General features: G+C 36.0%; 1 protein-coding gene across 8 annotated transcripts in view; it reads left to right on the forward strand.

Annotated features, from left to right (window-relative positions):
* DOCK7 (dedicator of cytokinesis 7) overlaps positions 1 to 16,916 on the forward strand; it is a 220,919-nt gene that overhangs the window by 198,316 nt on the left and 5,687 nt on the right. For 4 of the 8 annotated variants that reach the window (XM_041769969.1, XM_041769971.1, XM_041769973.1 and 1 more), the window contains 5 exons: positions 1,362 to 1,487; positions 3,013 to 3,102; positions 3,219 to 3,455; positions 3,814 to 3,957; positions 5,575 to 5,681. In XM_041769969.1, the coding sequence (XP_041625903.1) occupies positions 1,362 to 1,487; positions 3,013 to 3,102; positions 3,219 to 3,455; positions 3,814 to 3,957; positions 5,575 to 5,681 (704 nt within the window). Of the gene's footprint in view, positions 1 to 1,352; positions 1,488 to 3,012; positions 3,103 to 3,218; positions 3,456 to 3,813; positions 3,958 to 5,574; positions 5,682 to 16,916 lie in introns of all 8 variants that reach the window. The other 4 variants (XM_041769970.1, XM_041769972.1, XM_041769974.1 and 1 more) reach the window with 1 other exon arrangement.

The raw sequence follows: 16,916 nt of genomic DNA on the forward strand, positions 1-16,916 counted from the left end.
GGAAACTTTTTTTTTTTAAGCTCTAAAGGCATCTTTTTCTTCAAAACTTTCTCCTGGATAGAAATGTAGGGATATTTTTCATCACTGTACTTTTTTTTTTTCTGTTATAAAACTAGTAAATTAAAGATCAGAGTTTCCCATTTTGCTTAATGATCTGTTTCATTTGTGACTTACTTTACATATCCTTTAGCCTTTCCAGGAAGAACTCAATATAGGAAAACTAAGTGTGAGACAGATTAGGCTTAAAGAGAATTCAGAGGTTTTTAAATACTTATGTGTGGCTGTATATATAGGCACTACCACAGAATCCTTCTGAAATATCTTAAGTGTTGTTGTTTTTTTAAAGATTTGTTTATTTTAGAGAGAGAGCATGGAGGGGAGGGACAGAGGGAGACAGAGAATCTTAAACAAACCCAACTCAGACCTCTATATGATGACCCTGAGATCAAGATCTGAGCTGAAACCAAGAGTCAGACACTAAACGGACTGTGCCACCCAGGCGCCCCCTTCTGAAACATCTTTGTAAATAAATTGTAAAAATTACATGGAAAGCTTCCAAATATTTTATCTTTATTAAAGGGATTTGTTCTCAAATGCACTGTGTAAGAGTTCAGATGGTCTTAGTGTACTTTGTACTTGAATGTGTGGTTAATGTATGCAGGAAGTGGTTTGGGGACTTTAACCAACTTGTGTCAATTTTTTTTCTTTTTATCTTTCATTCATGCATTTTCCCCTTTCTGTTTCATTTTTTTGTCACTCTTCCACATATAAGTATTTTTATTGACAGTGGGGGACCCATTGTAAATTGATAGCTTCAGGGCTTCTGGATGGTCTTAACATTTTCTGACTGTCTCCTCTATGCCAGGCACTATATACTTGGCTCCTAACTTTTATGATGTCACTTATTAATGTATAAAGATTATATAAAGGCGAGTGCTAACTAAAAATGTTAGTGTTGTTTTTAAATTTAACTTTATTTAGTATGCTATAATTTCAGAGTAATTAAGACACAGTTCATATTATACTAAGCATCTTTTCTTGCAATAAGGAAAATAAGTTAATTTATCTCAACAGTGTAGGGAATTAAAAACATAGACCAATTCTGAAAAACATACACTATATATGATTTGGTCACTTGATAAAAACTAACTACATAATGTTATTTGTTAGAAATAATGGAAAAGAGATATTTACTTTGTTTTTACCTTCATTTGAGAAATAATAAAATATTTTAATTTTGAATGAAATCTTTTTGCAATGTGTTAAGAATTTTATGCTATAGCAATGTAAATAAACGTAATGTGAGGGAGAAAACCCTTTGTATTAAAGTTTTTTAATTTTCCTACACCTAGGATGGTAAGCGGATGTTTGGCACCTATTTTCGTGTTGGTTTTTATGGAACCAAGTTTGGGGATTTGGATGAACAGGAATTTGTTTACAAGGAGCCTGCAATAACCAAACTTGCAGAGATCTCTCACAGATTGGAGGTGAATGCTGTGGTAGTTTGTAAATGTCATCTTTAATTTGTATTCTCTATGATGAATAGATTTTCAGATCCAGATCAAATCATTTAATAAACCAGATCCTGCCAAATAAAAGAATTAAGGATGTTTTGATAGGTACAGTAATAGTCTTTCAAATCCTTCAAATCTTTTATGGCAACAGTAAAATAATATTAACTCTTTTTTTGAAAGCTTTGTTTTCACACATATTTTTAGAAACCCCAACATCCTTCAGAACTACTGTGATATACAGAGAAATGTATAGTAGTATCTACGTTTTGCAGAAAAAGACATAAAGAGTTAAGTAGCAACTAATGATGGAATTGGAACTAGAACCCCAAGAAATTTCTGACCCAAGCTCATTACCTGTTTGGTCTGATTTCCAATGAAATTCCTTTAGAAATTAAAAGCCTAAAATCATATCCTGAAAACACTTCTTAGGATTCCTTACCCTTTATAACTCTTTCATTTTCACCATAAATGGTTAATTTTCATGTTTATGAGGTTTACCAATCTTCTCTGCCATATGCAGTTATTCTTTCCAGCTTTTCTTTATTGTTTTTACTCAAAATGCAGTCGGACCAGAAGCACTGGCATCATCTCGGAGATTGAAATGTTGAATCTCAGATCGCACCCCAGATAGTCTGAATCAAAATCTCTGTTTTAACAAGATGCCCTAGTGAATTTGTATTCACATAAGAGTTTGAGAAGCCATGTTCTGGGCTTGTTTTAATTCTCAGCTCCTACTTATTTCTTGAATGTTATATTCTTATTGGTGCCTCCTGGGCTCACCTTCCATAAAGTGGCTTGAAGGGTGACTTTTTATTTTTCAGGAGCTACGTAAGTGTTGGAAAATATTGAGGCAGCATTTTCCAAATTTATTCAATTGTAAAAATTATCTTTGAAGGAAGAGTAGGGGTTGTCCTTTGAAGGTAGAGATTTAATGTTTCCTGTTGAATAGCTCCATTTGTTGCCCATGTTGCTAGTCAGTGTTCTATAGAAAAGTCACTATATTCGTGACAGGCTTGTGTTTTCAGAATTTAAACCAGTGTATAAAACTTTCAGCAGATCAATTATTTTATTTGAAAATTCTGGAATATTAAATCTTTCATAAAAATGAATGTTGGTTCATTGACCTATGCCTACAAGAAATCAGGTCTTATCAAACTCAATAAAACTAAGATCCTATACATCAAAGGTACCAGATTTCTTTTGTCTCTGCCTTCTGTTCCTTTTTTGTATTTCTTGAGGACTTCTATGGAATCTTCTGTTAGAGAAAATTGTTCAATTTTGTGTTAAAATGAGTAGATGGAAATAATATCAAATAAGTAGGCTAAATGTAATTTTTGTGAACCTAAATAATTACATTGTAAATTATTCAGATGGTTGTATAAGATGTATTAAGATCTGCCACTAAGTGGCCTAATTTTGCTCAGAAATCTCCCTCAGAAGCCTTCTCTGTTCTCCATTAATGTTAACTTCATGTAAAAGGTTTTTTTTCTCTTTGTAGGGATTTTATGGAGAAAGATTTGGAGAGGATGTGGTTGAAGTAATCAAGGACTCTAATCCTGTAGACAAGTGTAAATTAGATCCTAACAAGGTATGGTTGATTAGACCGAGAGCCACCTAGGTGTATCTCTGAGCCTGTGATTTTGTGGGAGAAGGGCTAACCGATGATTTAACATTGAGAAAATGAAGGGCTTTTTTCTTTCCCAGGCATTTATTCAGATTACCTATGTGGAACCATACTTTGATACATATGAGATGAAGGACAGAATCACCTATTTTGACAAAAATTACAATCTTCGTCGTTTCATGTACTGTACACCCTTCACTTTAGATGGCCGTGCCCATGGGGAACTTCATGAACAATTCAAACGGAAGACCATTCTGACTACTTCTCATGCCTTTCCTTATATTAAGACAAGGGTCAATGTCACTCATAAAGAGGAGGTAAGTCCACAAATGGGGAAATAGGATTAGTGAAATAAATGAACTTGGAATCATGTAAGAACAGTATAGATGTAGCATTATGGACCTCCCCCTACATGACAGCATACTAGAACTTTACCCACTTTTGAATCATTAACTTTGGCTTCTTTTCTAAATCTGTAGTTTACCCTTAGCTTCTGCTTTAAAAGGCTGGTGCTCCCCCGCCGTCCCCACCCCATTTTGGGACCCAGAGTTTGGAATTCTATTATTAGAAAACCGTTTATAGTTGGTCTCCACTTTTTAAAAAATTGATTATATATAAAGCTCATTAAATAGTTTTCAATCAGCATACTGGCCTAATAGAAGTTATTTCACCCAGATCATCTTAACCCCAATTGAAGTTGCTATTGAAGACATGCAAAAAAAGACCCAGGAGTTGGCATTTGCAACACACCAGGATCCTGCAGACCCCAAAATGCTTCAGATGGTACTCCAGGGGTCTGTAGGTACAACAGTGAATCAGGTTAGTGCTTTTTGCAAGTGCTCCATGGTATCGATCATAAATGGAATTGGGAATGATTTCGTGATTATGTTTCACAAAGATCATGAGTGTCAGATTAAGTGGAAAAAGGTATGTTTTAGGACTGGTTTGCAAAAGGCATGAGGTATAGATGAAGATAGACCTGGAAAAAAATTTTAAGATTTTTATTTATTTGTCAGAGTGAGAGAGTTCAAGCAGGGGGAGCAGAGGAAGATGGAGAGGGAAAAGCAAACCCCACCCCACCACCCCACCCCTGAGCAGAGAGCCTGATGTGGGGCTCGATCCTAGGATCCCAGGATCATGACCTGAGCCAAAGGCAGATTCCCAACACACTGAGCCACCCAGGTGTCCAAAACAAAAATCTTTTTAGTATAATCACAGTTTTTAAGGTTTTCATGCCTGCCATCTATACTGCCTATATTTTTCTACCAATCTGTTCTTAAACATTCTATTAAGAAGGAATTGAGTCACTTAAAATGGACTTTCCTTTAAAACCTTGTACTTAAAGAACATGATCTTAAAAGGTTTCGTTTTCAGAGCTACATTTATACATGTGAATACCCACTTTCTGAGGTACTCCTTGATGTTATCTTCTCCAGATCTCCTTCACAGTGAGTCATGAAGAAATAAGTAATATGGAATCACTTTGAAAGTTTTAATAATATATGAACATAAGATATTATTGTTGCTGTCATATGCAGATTTTAGAAGCCCTTGCCATTATCTCCTTGTAATCGGTTCATTCAGATTCTCTTGCTGATGATTAGAGAATATTTCAGGGTGAGGGAAAATCCAGAAGGGCTTCAAGTAAGAATTCATATTATATATTTTACCTGTATTTTAGGTTAAAAGAAACAAAGCCAGAAAGTGCCCTACTGAAAACTTAAATAAATATTTGAATACACCTTTACCCTTAAAAACATACATGATTTGGGGGTTTTACTTCCAAATGATGTAACATTCACAAAGAGTCATTTTTAGCTTGCAGTATTAGAACACATTTGGAATACTGGGGGAAGCTGTTTTGGGAGAATCAAGTATCTAATAACCGGTGGTTTGACACAACTGATTGCATCCAGGATAAATTAAGGAATGTAAAAAATACAAGGCAAAATGCATTGTTGGATACAGTAGTTCTTGAACTCCTACTCTTTTTCATTGAAAAATAAACTAATTAATTTAATTACAGTACCTAAGAATATAGATTTGGCATTAGGAGAAGCTAAAAATATATTGCCAGAATCTGTGAGGTGTTTTTTGTTTTTTTTTAAGATTTATTTACTTATTTTAGAGAGAGAACGCACATGCGTGAGGTACAGAGGGGAAGAGGGATGGGGGGGGGGATCTCAAGCAGACTGCCCATGAGCACACACAGCCCAAAGTGGGGCTTGATCTCATGACCCTGAGATCATGATGTAAGCTGAACACTTAACCAACTGAGCCACCCAGGTGCCCTGAGAGGTTTTAATATAGGCATAGACATGTATGGGTTAAGCTTAAATGAAGCTATCTCAGTGCTAAGAAAAAATCATTTGGGTAATTCTTCCTCTGATTTTAGAGAAGACAAAAACACACTTGTTATATTTTCTTATTTTACAGGGGCCTTTGGAAGTTGCCCAAGTTTTTCTGTCTGAAATACCCAGTGACCCAAAACTCTTCAGACATCATAATAAATTGCGACTGTGCTTCAAAGATTTTACTAAAAGGTACTCAAGGTTTCCTGTGTAAAGACCCTGAAAGAGTTTTCAAAAATAGTATGAGGGTCTTAAGGGAATATTGAAAAGAAATATTGAAAAGAGAAAATCTAGGAAAGTGTCTCAGAATGAGGCACAGCTTATGCATAACTTTTCCTTCAGGGTATATATACATGTCCCCCTACCTCTAATACTCTATATTGCTGTATTTTTAATTTTAAAGATTAGAAAAGCCTTGAGTCAGAATTTTTTTAACATGAGACTATTATTAGACTATTTAGCTATTTAACCTGAGAGTTATTATTTATTGTGAACCTTCAGTGTTAAAGTTTTTGCTTCCCTTACATCAGGAAACACAAAAGCAGCAAACTTGAAAGCAGAAAATTTGTGTTCAAATCTTGTCTTTGTCATTGTGTGTCCTATTCCAGGTCACTTAATTTCTGTGATACTCCATTTTCTAATCTATGAAATAAGGATAATAATAATCTACTTCCACAGGGAGGTTGTGCAAGTTAGGTGAAATAATATATGGGTATATCAGGGTCCCCCCTAGGCCCTCAGTTTTGAGGATTTGCTAGGAGCACTCACAGGACTCAGCATATAGTTGTAGTCTCCACTGTGACTGATTACTATGAGAAGGGACAAAGTGAAACCCTTAAAGGGAAAAGGCACAGTGTGTGAAGTCTGGGGGAATCCAGGTGTAGGCCCCAAAATCCTCTCACAGGGGATTCACATAGGAGCTCGACTCCTCCAGCAGTGAGCTAGGATAGCATGTTGTCTACCCAGAAGCTCAGTAGAGAATCAGTGCCAGAATTGTTGTTGGGGGCTTTCACATAAGCACCTTCTCCCTGACAGGCATCAAAATTCCAGATTCCCAGAATGAAAGCAGGTGTTCACCATAAGCCATAATGTTTGTATGAATAGTGGAGGCACAGTGAGAGCCAATCTTACCTTCAGGGAATGTTTATGTCCCAAAAATCAAACTCCCAGACAGTGGTACCCAAGGGCCAGCCTTGCAAATAGACCTTCAAAGGATAACAATCTCAGGCCTGCAGTTAACTCTTCTCTACACAGATAATAAATACTTGGTACATTATAGATATGTGTTCAGTAAGTATTAAATTTTGAAACAACAGGAAAAAACAGTAATTTATCAACTTGATCCTGATTCCTGTTTTACCAAAACTAAAAGCACAAGAGAAAGAATGGTTAGTTTTACATGGTGATGGCAGGGAAGATTTTATACAGGGTTCGGCATTTGATATGAACCTTGAAGGATGGATATTAGCTTTTCAGGTAGAAACGAGAAGTCAGGGTATACTAAATAGAAAAGAAAAACCAGCATGAGCCAAGTTCAGAGACTCTTCTGAGAAAGGTGAATAGTCTAATGAAGCTGGAACCATAAATTCTGTAAAGACATCCAGTCAAATACTGGGTAAATCGACTGGGATTAGATTATAGGAGCCTTGTGTACCATTAAGTAAATTGTCACCTAAGAAAGCACCATCAGAACCCAGTTTTGGACTCCCTGTTGTGATTTCTCTTATCAGATCATTCACTGAACAGCTTTATCAGGTAGAAATTATTTTACATCAGTTTTGTCATCAGAAAATTATGAGGAATGCTAACATGTTCAAGTATTTTAAATTTCCTCTGTTCTCATTGCAATTGCTATCATGAATTCCTATCATTTTCTCCTGCCTGAACATGGTGACTATCTTTTAAAAGGCTTCAAAAAGCTTCATTGGAAATCCAAGATTCCAGAATCTGATTATTGGTCTAGACTACCTTCCAAGTTTGGTTTTAGGAAACATAGCTTCTGCTGTATGGAGCAGATGAACTATGATAGTAAAATAAAGAAATTACTTTATACTTGTAGTATGGACTGATTTCTAGCATTAATTTTATTATTAGGGAAGTTTCAGATAACAACCAAAAACACCCTGCCATCTTTGAGTGCCAGATGATCTTGGAACAATACATGCTTCTTTAGGTATAGATAGGTACTTCTTTTCTTGCTGTTTTGACTATATTCTTTTTTTTTTTCTTTTTAAGATTTTATTTATCTGAGAGAGAGAGGAGGAGAGAGAAAGAGCATGAGTATAGGGGAGGGCAGAGAAAGAAGGAGAAGCAGACTCCCACTGAGTAGGGAACCCAATGTGGGGCTTTATTCCAGGACCCTGAGATCATGACCTGAACTGAAGGCAGATGCTTAACCATCTGAGCCACCTAGGTGCCCCGTTTTGTTTGACTACATTCTAAATCACATGTCCTCTTCCTTGTGTATATTGATGATAAGGTGATGAATTTCAGTAGTCTGCTGGTCTCTAAGTATTACCAACTGTAGAAAAGTTTTCTTTTTAAATGACAAAAAGGCAAAAATTCACTTACAATGTACATATAGTCTTTTTTTCAATTAAAGTTAAAACTTTCTAATGATTATATTATTTCATCAAATATTTGAAATTAAGTTGAATTTAAGTGTAGTGTTGGTTCACCAGTGCATTGGATCTTTTTTTTTTTAAGTTTTTTTTTTTTAAGTAGGTCACAATGTTACAATAGTTTCCAGTATACGACATAGTGTTTCACTTTCCCTATACCTTATGCTGTACTCACCACAAGTGTAGCTACTGTCTGTCATACACTATTACAGTACTATTGACTACATTCCCTATGCTGTGCCTTTTTTTTAGTGTTTTTTTTTTTAAGATTTTATTTATTTATTCATGAGAGACAGAGAGAGAGGCAGAGACCCAGGCAGAGGAAGAAGCAGGCTACCTGCAGAGAGCCCTATGCGGGACTCTATCCCAGGACTCCAGGATCACGCCCTGGGCCAAAGGCAGACACTCAACCACTGAGCCACCCAGGTGCTCCTGTGCTGTGCCTTTTATGCCTGTGACTTAATCATTGCATAACTGGAAGCATGTGTCTCCCAATCCTCTTTAGACCTGTTCTACCCATCTCCCTACCACACTTCTCTCTGGCAACCATTAGCTTGTTCTCTGTATTTATAGGTCTGATTCTGCACTTTGTTTGTTCATTTGTTTTTTTATATTCCACATATAGATGAAATTACATGGTATTTGTCTTTCTCAGTCTGACTTATTTCACTTAGCATAATACCCTCTATGTCCATTCATGTTGTCACAGATGGCAAGATCTCCTTTTTATGGCTTTGTAATATTCCATTGTTTATATATACTACATCTTCTTTGTCCATTCACCTATTGAAGGACACTTATGTTGTTTCCATATGTTGGCTAATATAAATAAGGCTGAGTAAACATAAGGATGCATGTATCTTTTCTAATGTTTTCTTTTTTTTTTCTTTAAGATTTTATTTATTTATTCATGAGAGACCTGGAGAGAGAGGCAGAGACATAGGCAGAGGGAGAAGCAGGCTCCTCACAGGGACCCTGATGCAGGACTCAATCCCTGGATCAGGATCACGCCCTGAGCTGAAGGCAGATGCTCAACCGCTGAGCCACCCAGGCATCCCATGTTTTCATTTTCTTCAGATAAATACCCAATAGTGGAATTATTGGATCATATGATATTTCATTTTTAATTTTTTAAGGAGCCTCATACTGTTTTCCACAGTAGCAGCCCCTCTTTTTATCTTTTATCAAATTAAAATTTTGATCATGAAATGACTGAGCCAAAGTACATGAACATTTTTATTGGCCCTTAATATATTGTGCATTGCAAAAAGTTTCTAAGTATTAATTAATAGTGCCAAGTATGCAAGTGTACTAATCTTGGTACACCTTGCTTTTTTTTTTTTTTTTTTTACGATAGTCACGCAGAGAGAGAGAGACAGAGGCAGAGACACAGGCAGAGGGAGAAGCAGGCTCCATGCCGGGAGCCTGATGTGGGATTTGATCCCGGGTCTCCACGATCGTGCCCTGGGCCAAAGGCAGGCGCCAAACCGCTGCGCCACCCAGGGATCCCACACCTTGCTTTTTTTTTTTTTTTTTTTTTTTTTTAATTTTTTTTTTTTTTTTAATTTTATTTATTTATGATAGGCACACAGTGAGAGAGAGAGAAGCAGAGACATAGGCAGAGGGAGAAGCAGGCTCCATGCACCGGGAGCCCGACGTGGGATTCGATCCCGGGTCTCCAGGATTGCGCCCCGGGCCAAAGGCAGGCGCCAAACCGCTGCGCCACCCAGGGATCCCCCACACCTTGCTTTTAAGTAATGCCATTTAGGTAGAGTGTCTCTTGTTAATTATTTTATTTTTTTATTTTATTTTATTTCTTTTATTTATTTTTAAAGATTTTATTTATTCATGAGAGAGGCAGAGACACAGGCAGAGGGAGAAGCAGATTCCATGCAAGGAGCCAGATACGGCTCTATCCCTGGACTCCAGGATCACGCCCCAGGTAGAAGGCAGGCGCTCAACAGCTGAGCCACCCAGACGTCCCTATTTTATTTTTTGTTTAAGATTTTATTTATTTATTCATGAGAGACACACACAGAGAGAGGTAGTGACAGAGAGGGAGAAGCAGGTTCCATGCATGGAGCCTGATGTGGGACTTGATCCTGGAACTCCAGGATCACGCCCTAAGCCAAAGGCAGGAACTCAACTGCTGAGCTACCCAGGCATCCCTGTTATTTAGTTTAAATGTTATACTTTAGTTTGCATTCATTTATTACTAAAAACAATGAACACTTTTGGATGTGTTTGCTTTTTTGTTTATTTGGGGGGGTTTGTCCTTTAAAATTTGTTTTCTTTAAATCTTGAATAGATTCAATATAGTATTTATAGCACTTGCTATTAAAGAACGGGAGAAATAAATAAAGAACAGGGAGAAAAAAAAAATCATGTACCTACCCATCCTGCTTAATAGCATTATCATTGCTTTGAGATCTCCTCCTTGTATGTCATTCTCTGATAACATCTCCTTTCCTTCAAAGATAACCACTATTATGAATTTCATATCTTTCCTTTATTGTCTTTATGGTTTTATCATAAATGAATGTATCATTTAGTAACATACTATTTCACTTAGCATGTTTTTATATAAATGGACAGTGAATATAATTCTTCTGTGACTTGCTGTTTTCAGTGTTTATGAGATATGCTTAGAATATTGCTTTAATTTATTTTTGCATATTACATTGTATGAATATACCATGATTTATTCATTCTTCCGTTGGTGGATATTTGATGGTTTCCTGTGTTTTTGTTTTGTTTTAGTTACAAAGATACTATTCAAATATCCCTCTATTTCTGAATTGACCAGAGATTTTTTCCAGGAGTTACATACCTAAGAGTAGTGTTGGTTTATAGGTTCAACTTCAACCAGTTAATGCCACCTGTTTTTCCCAAAATGTGTAAGCTATTACACATAAAGGAGTAGGAAAAGAGCAAACAAAACCCAGCAAAAAGGAAGTAAATAATAAAGATTAGAGCAGAGATAAATGAATAGAAATGAAAATAAATAGAATAGACCAATAAAACCAGGAGCTAGTTCTTTGAAAAGATCAGAATTGATAAACTTTCACCCAGACTTAACCAAAAAAGGAGAGAACTCAAATAATCAAAATCATGAATGAGGACAAGTAACAACACCACAGAAATATAAACAATTGCAAGAGAATATTATGAAAAATTGTATGGCAACAAATTTAACAACCTGAGAAGAAATGGATAAATTCCCAGAAACATAACAACCTACCAAAACTGAAGCAGGGAGAAACAGAAAATTTGAACAGATTACCAGCAATGAAATTGAATCCATAATAAAAAGATTCCAACAAACAAAAGTCCAGGACTGGACAGCTTCACAGGTGAATTTTACAAGAGACTGGAAGAATTAATACCTATTCCTCTCAAACTATTCCAAAAAATAGAAGACGAAGGAAAACTTCCACAATCATTCTATGAGGTCAGTTGTATCCTGATACCAAAACCAGGAAAAGATACACAACAAAAGAACTACAGGCCAGTATCCCTGATGAACATAGATGCAAAAATCCTTAACAAAATACTAGCAAAACAAAGCCAACAATACATTTTAAAAAATCGTTCACTGTAGTCAAGAGGGATTTATACCTGGGATGGTAGGTTGGTTCAGTATTCTCAAATCAATCAACATGATACATTACAATCAGTAAGAGAGGATGAAAACCATAGGATCATTCCAACAGATGCAGAAAAAGTATTCAACAAAGTACAACATCCATTCATGATAAAAATCCTCAGCAAGGTATGTCTAGAGGAAATGAACATACCTCAGTCTAATAAATTGGTAAGAAAGAAGTAAAACTTTAACTATTTGCAAATGACATGATACTATATAGAAAAACCTAAGGACTCCACAAAAAAACTATTAGAGCCAATAAATGAATTCAGTGAAGTTGCGAGATACAAAATCAATGTACAGAAATCTCTTGCATTTTTATATATTAGTAATGAAGCAGCAAATAGAGGAATTAAGAAAGCAATCCCATTTACAGTTGCACCAAAAATAAAAAAAATACTTAGGAATAAAACCATAGGTGAAAGACCTGTACTCTGAAAACCATAGAGCATTAATGAAAGAAATTGAAGATGACATAAAGAAATGGAAAGGCAAAAGCAAGCACACACGCATACATGCGCGCGCGCGCGCACACACACACACACACACACACACACAAATTGCTACCCAAAGCATTTTACAGATTTAATGTAATCTCTATCAAAATACCAACAGCATTTTTAAGAAGTTTTATTTAAGTAATCTCTGCACCCAGTTTGGGGCTTGAACCTACAATCTCGAGATCAAGTCACTCACTCTTCCAACCCACCAATAGCATTTTTCACAGAACTAGGATAATCCTAAAATTTGTATGGAACCACAAAAGACCCCAAATAGCCAAAGCAACTTTGAAAAAGAAAAACAAAACTGGAGGTTATCACAATTCCGGACTTGTTATATTACAGTGCTGTGGTGATCAGAGCATTATGGGACCAGCACAAAAGTAGACACATAGATTCATGGGACAAAATAGAAGACCCAGAAATCCACAATTAAATGGTCAATTAGTCTTCAACAAGGGAGGCAAGAATATGTAATGGGAAGATGTCTCTTCAACAAATGGCATTGGAAAAACCTGACAGTTATATGCAAAAGAATGAAATGGGACCACTTTCTTTCACTGCACACAAAAATAAACTCAAAACGGACTAAAGACCTAAATGTGAGACCCAAAACCATAAAAAACCTAGAAGAGAGCACAGGCAGTAATTTCTTTGACATGAATCATAGCATTTTTCTAGATCTATTTCCTAAAACAAGGGGAATAAAAACAAACTACTGGGACATTAAAATTGAATGCTTCTGCACAACAAAGTAAACAAAAACTAAAAGGCAACCTATGGAATGAGAGAATGTATTTGGAAATGAGCTATCCCATGAAGGGTTAGTATCTAAAATATATAAAGAAATGATACAACTCCACACCAAAAAAACAAATAATCCAACTTAAAAATGGCAGAAAGACATGAACAGAACATATCTCCAAAGAAGACGTCCAGATGGCCAGCAGACACCTGGAAAGATGTTCATCATCACCATCAGGGAAATGCAAATCAAAACTACAAAGTGTAGTGTCCAAATGGGTAAAAAGTCAACAACACAAGAAACAACAGGCACTGGCCACGATGTGAAAAAGAAGGTGCCGTTGTGCATTATAATGGGAATGCAAACTGGTGCAGCCATTGTAGAAAACAGTATGGAGATCGCTCAAAAAGTTAAAAATAGAACTACTGCAAATAGTAATTGCACAACTGGGTATTTACAAAAAGATACAAAAACACTAATTTAAAAGGATACGCATACTTTTATGTTTATTGCGGCATTATTTACAGGAGCTAAATTATGGAAGCAGCCCAAGTGTCCCTCGGTAGGTGAATGGATAAAGATGTGGTGGTTATACACAATGAAATATTACTCAACTTAAAAAAAGAATGAAATCTTGCCATTTGGAACAACATGGATGGATCTAGAGAGTATAACGCTGAGAAATCAGTCAGAACAAATACCATACGATTTCTTGCATATGTGGGATTTAAGAAACAAAACAAACAAGGAAGGAGGTGGGGAGAGGGAGACAGGCAAACCAAGAAACAGACTGTTAATTACAGAGAACGAAGCTGATGGTTACCAGAGGGAAGGAGAATTAAAGAGTACATTTATCATGATCAGCACTGAGTAATGTATAGACTCGTCGAATCACCATATTGTACACCTGAAATGAATATAACACTACACGTTAACTACCCTAGAATTAAGTTTAAAAACTTTTAAGAACTTGAAAAATAAAAACAAAGTATTTAAGACCACATGAAATCTGACCAGTAGTGTTCCAGAATTCCTTTGCTAAATAACTACACCATTACTTGGTATGGTCTAGCAGTTTAACTTTTACCAGTTTGATGGGCGTCAAGTGATACAGGATTGTGGATTAAATTTGCATTTCTCTATTTCAGAGAGTCAAATATCATGTATGTGTGTGTGTGTGTGTTAGCCATTTCGCCTTCCTCTGTCAAGTTACATGTTCAAGTCTTTTTTTTTTTTTTTTACATGTTCAAGTCTTTTGCCATTTTCCTATTGAATTCTTTTCCTTACTGATTTCTGAGTATTTACATAATCTGGATATATAATACTCCTAAATATCTTAATTTGGGGCTTAACCACTCTTAAAAAGAAACAGAAGTTCTTAAATGTAGCTAAAGGATTCAGTCTTTTCCTTATGACTACTGCTTTTTGTATCTTAAATTATTTTGCTAATGTCATAGTAATATTCTATATTGAGTTGTAAAACCCAATATAATGATGTCTCTAAAATTCAATATAGTTGAAACAAAAGGGGAAGAAGGCAGAAATGGCTTTTTTTTTTTTTTTAAATCCACTTGCAGTTGGTTTTTGAGTATGGTTCAAGGTAGGGATTAGTTTGATTTTTGTCCATACTGATAATTGATAATTATCTCAATACCATTTATTATGTTGTGAATTGGGGTTCAGTTCTTTTCCATATAAATATCCAGTTGACACGGCACCACTTATTTCAAAGATTGCCCTTTCTCTTCTGCTTTGCAATATTATTATAAATCAGGCGCTTATGTTAAATGCATCTGTTTCTGTGATCTTGATTATCTTCCGTGGTGTCTCTCTTTGAGTCAGTATGATGCTGTCTTAATTACTGCACCTTTGGGGATCCCTGGGTGGCACAGCGGTTTGGCGCCTGCCTTTGGCCCAGGGCGCGATCCTGGAGACCCGGGATCGAATCCCACATCGGGCTCCCGGTGCATGGAGCCTGCTTCTCCCTCTGCCTGTGTCTCTGCCTCTCTCTCTCTCTGTGTGTGACTATCATAAATAAATAAAAATTAAAAAAAAAATTACTGCACCTTTGTAATAAACTTTGATATCTGATAAAGCAATTTCACCTTTTGTTGAAGGATTATTTTGGGCCCATTTCCTTTTGATATAGATTATAGAATCAATTTATCATTCCTGTCACCTCTCTAGCCACCCCCCCACCCAAAACTAATAATCTGAATCTGTAGATAAGTTGGCAGAGTTGCAACTTCTTTATAACTTGACTCTTCCAGTTCATGCATATGACCTAGTTCTCATTTACTTGATTCTTTTGTTTTCTTAATATTTTAATTTTCTGTAGCGGTCTTCTATATCTTGATTTTATTCCTTGGTATTTCATACTTCTATGCTTTCATTAATGGTATCTTTTTTTTTTTTTAATTTTACTTATTTATTCATGAGACACAGAGAGAGAGGTAGAGACATAGGCAGAGGGAGAAGCAGGCTCCATGCAGGGAGCCTGATGTGGGACACGATCCCGGGACTCCAGGATCACACCCTGAGCCAAAGGCAGATGCTTAACCACTGAGCCATCCAGGCGTCCCACTGGTATCTTTTAGAATTATATTTTGTTTGCTGGTATACACAGTGCAGTTGAATTTTTTACTTTTACATAAGGATATTGCCAAACTCACTTAATTGTAGTAATTTATCTGTAGAATTTTTTTTCTTTTTACAGTGATGTTTAGAGGCTCCAGTACTATGTTGAATGATGTATGATAGAGAGCATCACTTTCTTGTTCCTGATCTAAAAGGAAAAAATGTTCATCATTGAATATAGTATTTTCTCCAGGTTTTTTTTTTTTTTTTTTGGTAGATACTTTTAATTAGGTTAAAGAAGTTCCGACCTATTTGTTGCTGAATTTTCATCATAACAAATGGAATTTTATCAAAGAGGTGTGTATGAGGGGCGTGTGTGTGACACTGGTTTCCTATGGTCTTGTTTAGGAGTTTTGCAACAGTGTTTATGGGTGAGATAAACATTTTTTTCCTTTATAGTCCCTTTAGGTTTTGGTATCCCAACATTAAAATAGTAGCTGGAAACTCTTCTCAGAAATAGGGTTGGGTTTTTTTCCTCTCTATACTGTAGAATAATTGTGTTACATTAGAATGTAATGGATTATTACCTCTCCTTAGAATGTTTAGTAGAGGGGATCCCTGGGTGGCTCAGTGGTTTGGTGCCTGCCTTCGGCCCAGGGCATGATCCTAGAGACCCGGGATTGAGTCCCACATCATGCTCCTGGCATGGAGCCTGCTTCTCCCTCTGCCTGTGTCTCTGCGCCTCTCTCTCTCCCCCTCTCTTTCTCTCTCTCTCTGTGTCTTTCATGAATAAAATATTTTAAAAAATTAAAAATAAAAATAAATTTAAAAAAATAATGTTTAGTAGAATTTGTAGGTGGTTGTGTTCTGTGTGGAAAGTTTGTGATTTTGACTTCGTTTGTTCTGTTCAAGTTGCTAAACTTCACTTTTAGCTTTAAAAAATATAGAAGTATGTAAGACTGACTACACATTTTCCTTTGAACAACATTTAGCTGCAGTTCGGCAAGTATACATGTGTGCAGTATTTAACATCCTATTACATTGATCTGTTAGGGTCCAGGTACTTCTTAATTATCTGAATAAATTGGACAAAGGATTGTTATCAAGGACTGTTCATTTAAGCAGCTTATTTGAATACTGGCAAACCACTGTGCCAGATGCCATTGTTGCTAAATAAATGCATAGGGTTAAATCCCTTAAGGAGCTTTTAGTCTAATGGTGGTAATAATATGTGGGAAAATGGCTTAATACGTAACATTAAAAAATACATAACTTAAAAAAAACTAATTTTCAGTTAAATGAAGACTGTTACTGAATGTTAGAGTTGTAAAGAAACAA

This window comes from Vulpes lagopus, chromosome 10 (genome assembly GCF_018345385.1).
Source record: "Vulpes lagopus strain Blue_001 chromosome 10, ASM1834538v1, whole genome shotgun sequence".
In the NCBI taxonomy this organism is placed as follows: Eukaryota; Metazoa; Chordata; class Mammalia; order Carnivora; family Canidae; genus Vulpes; species Vulpes lagopus.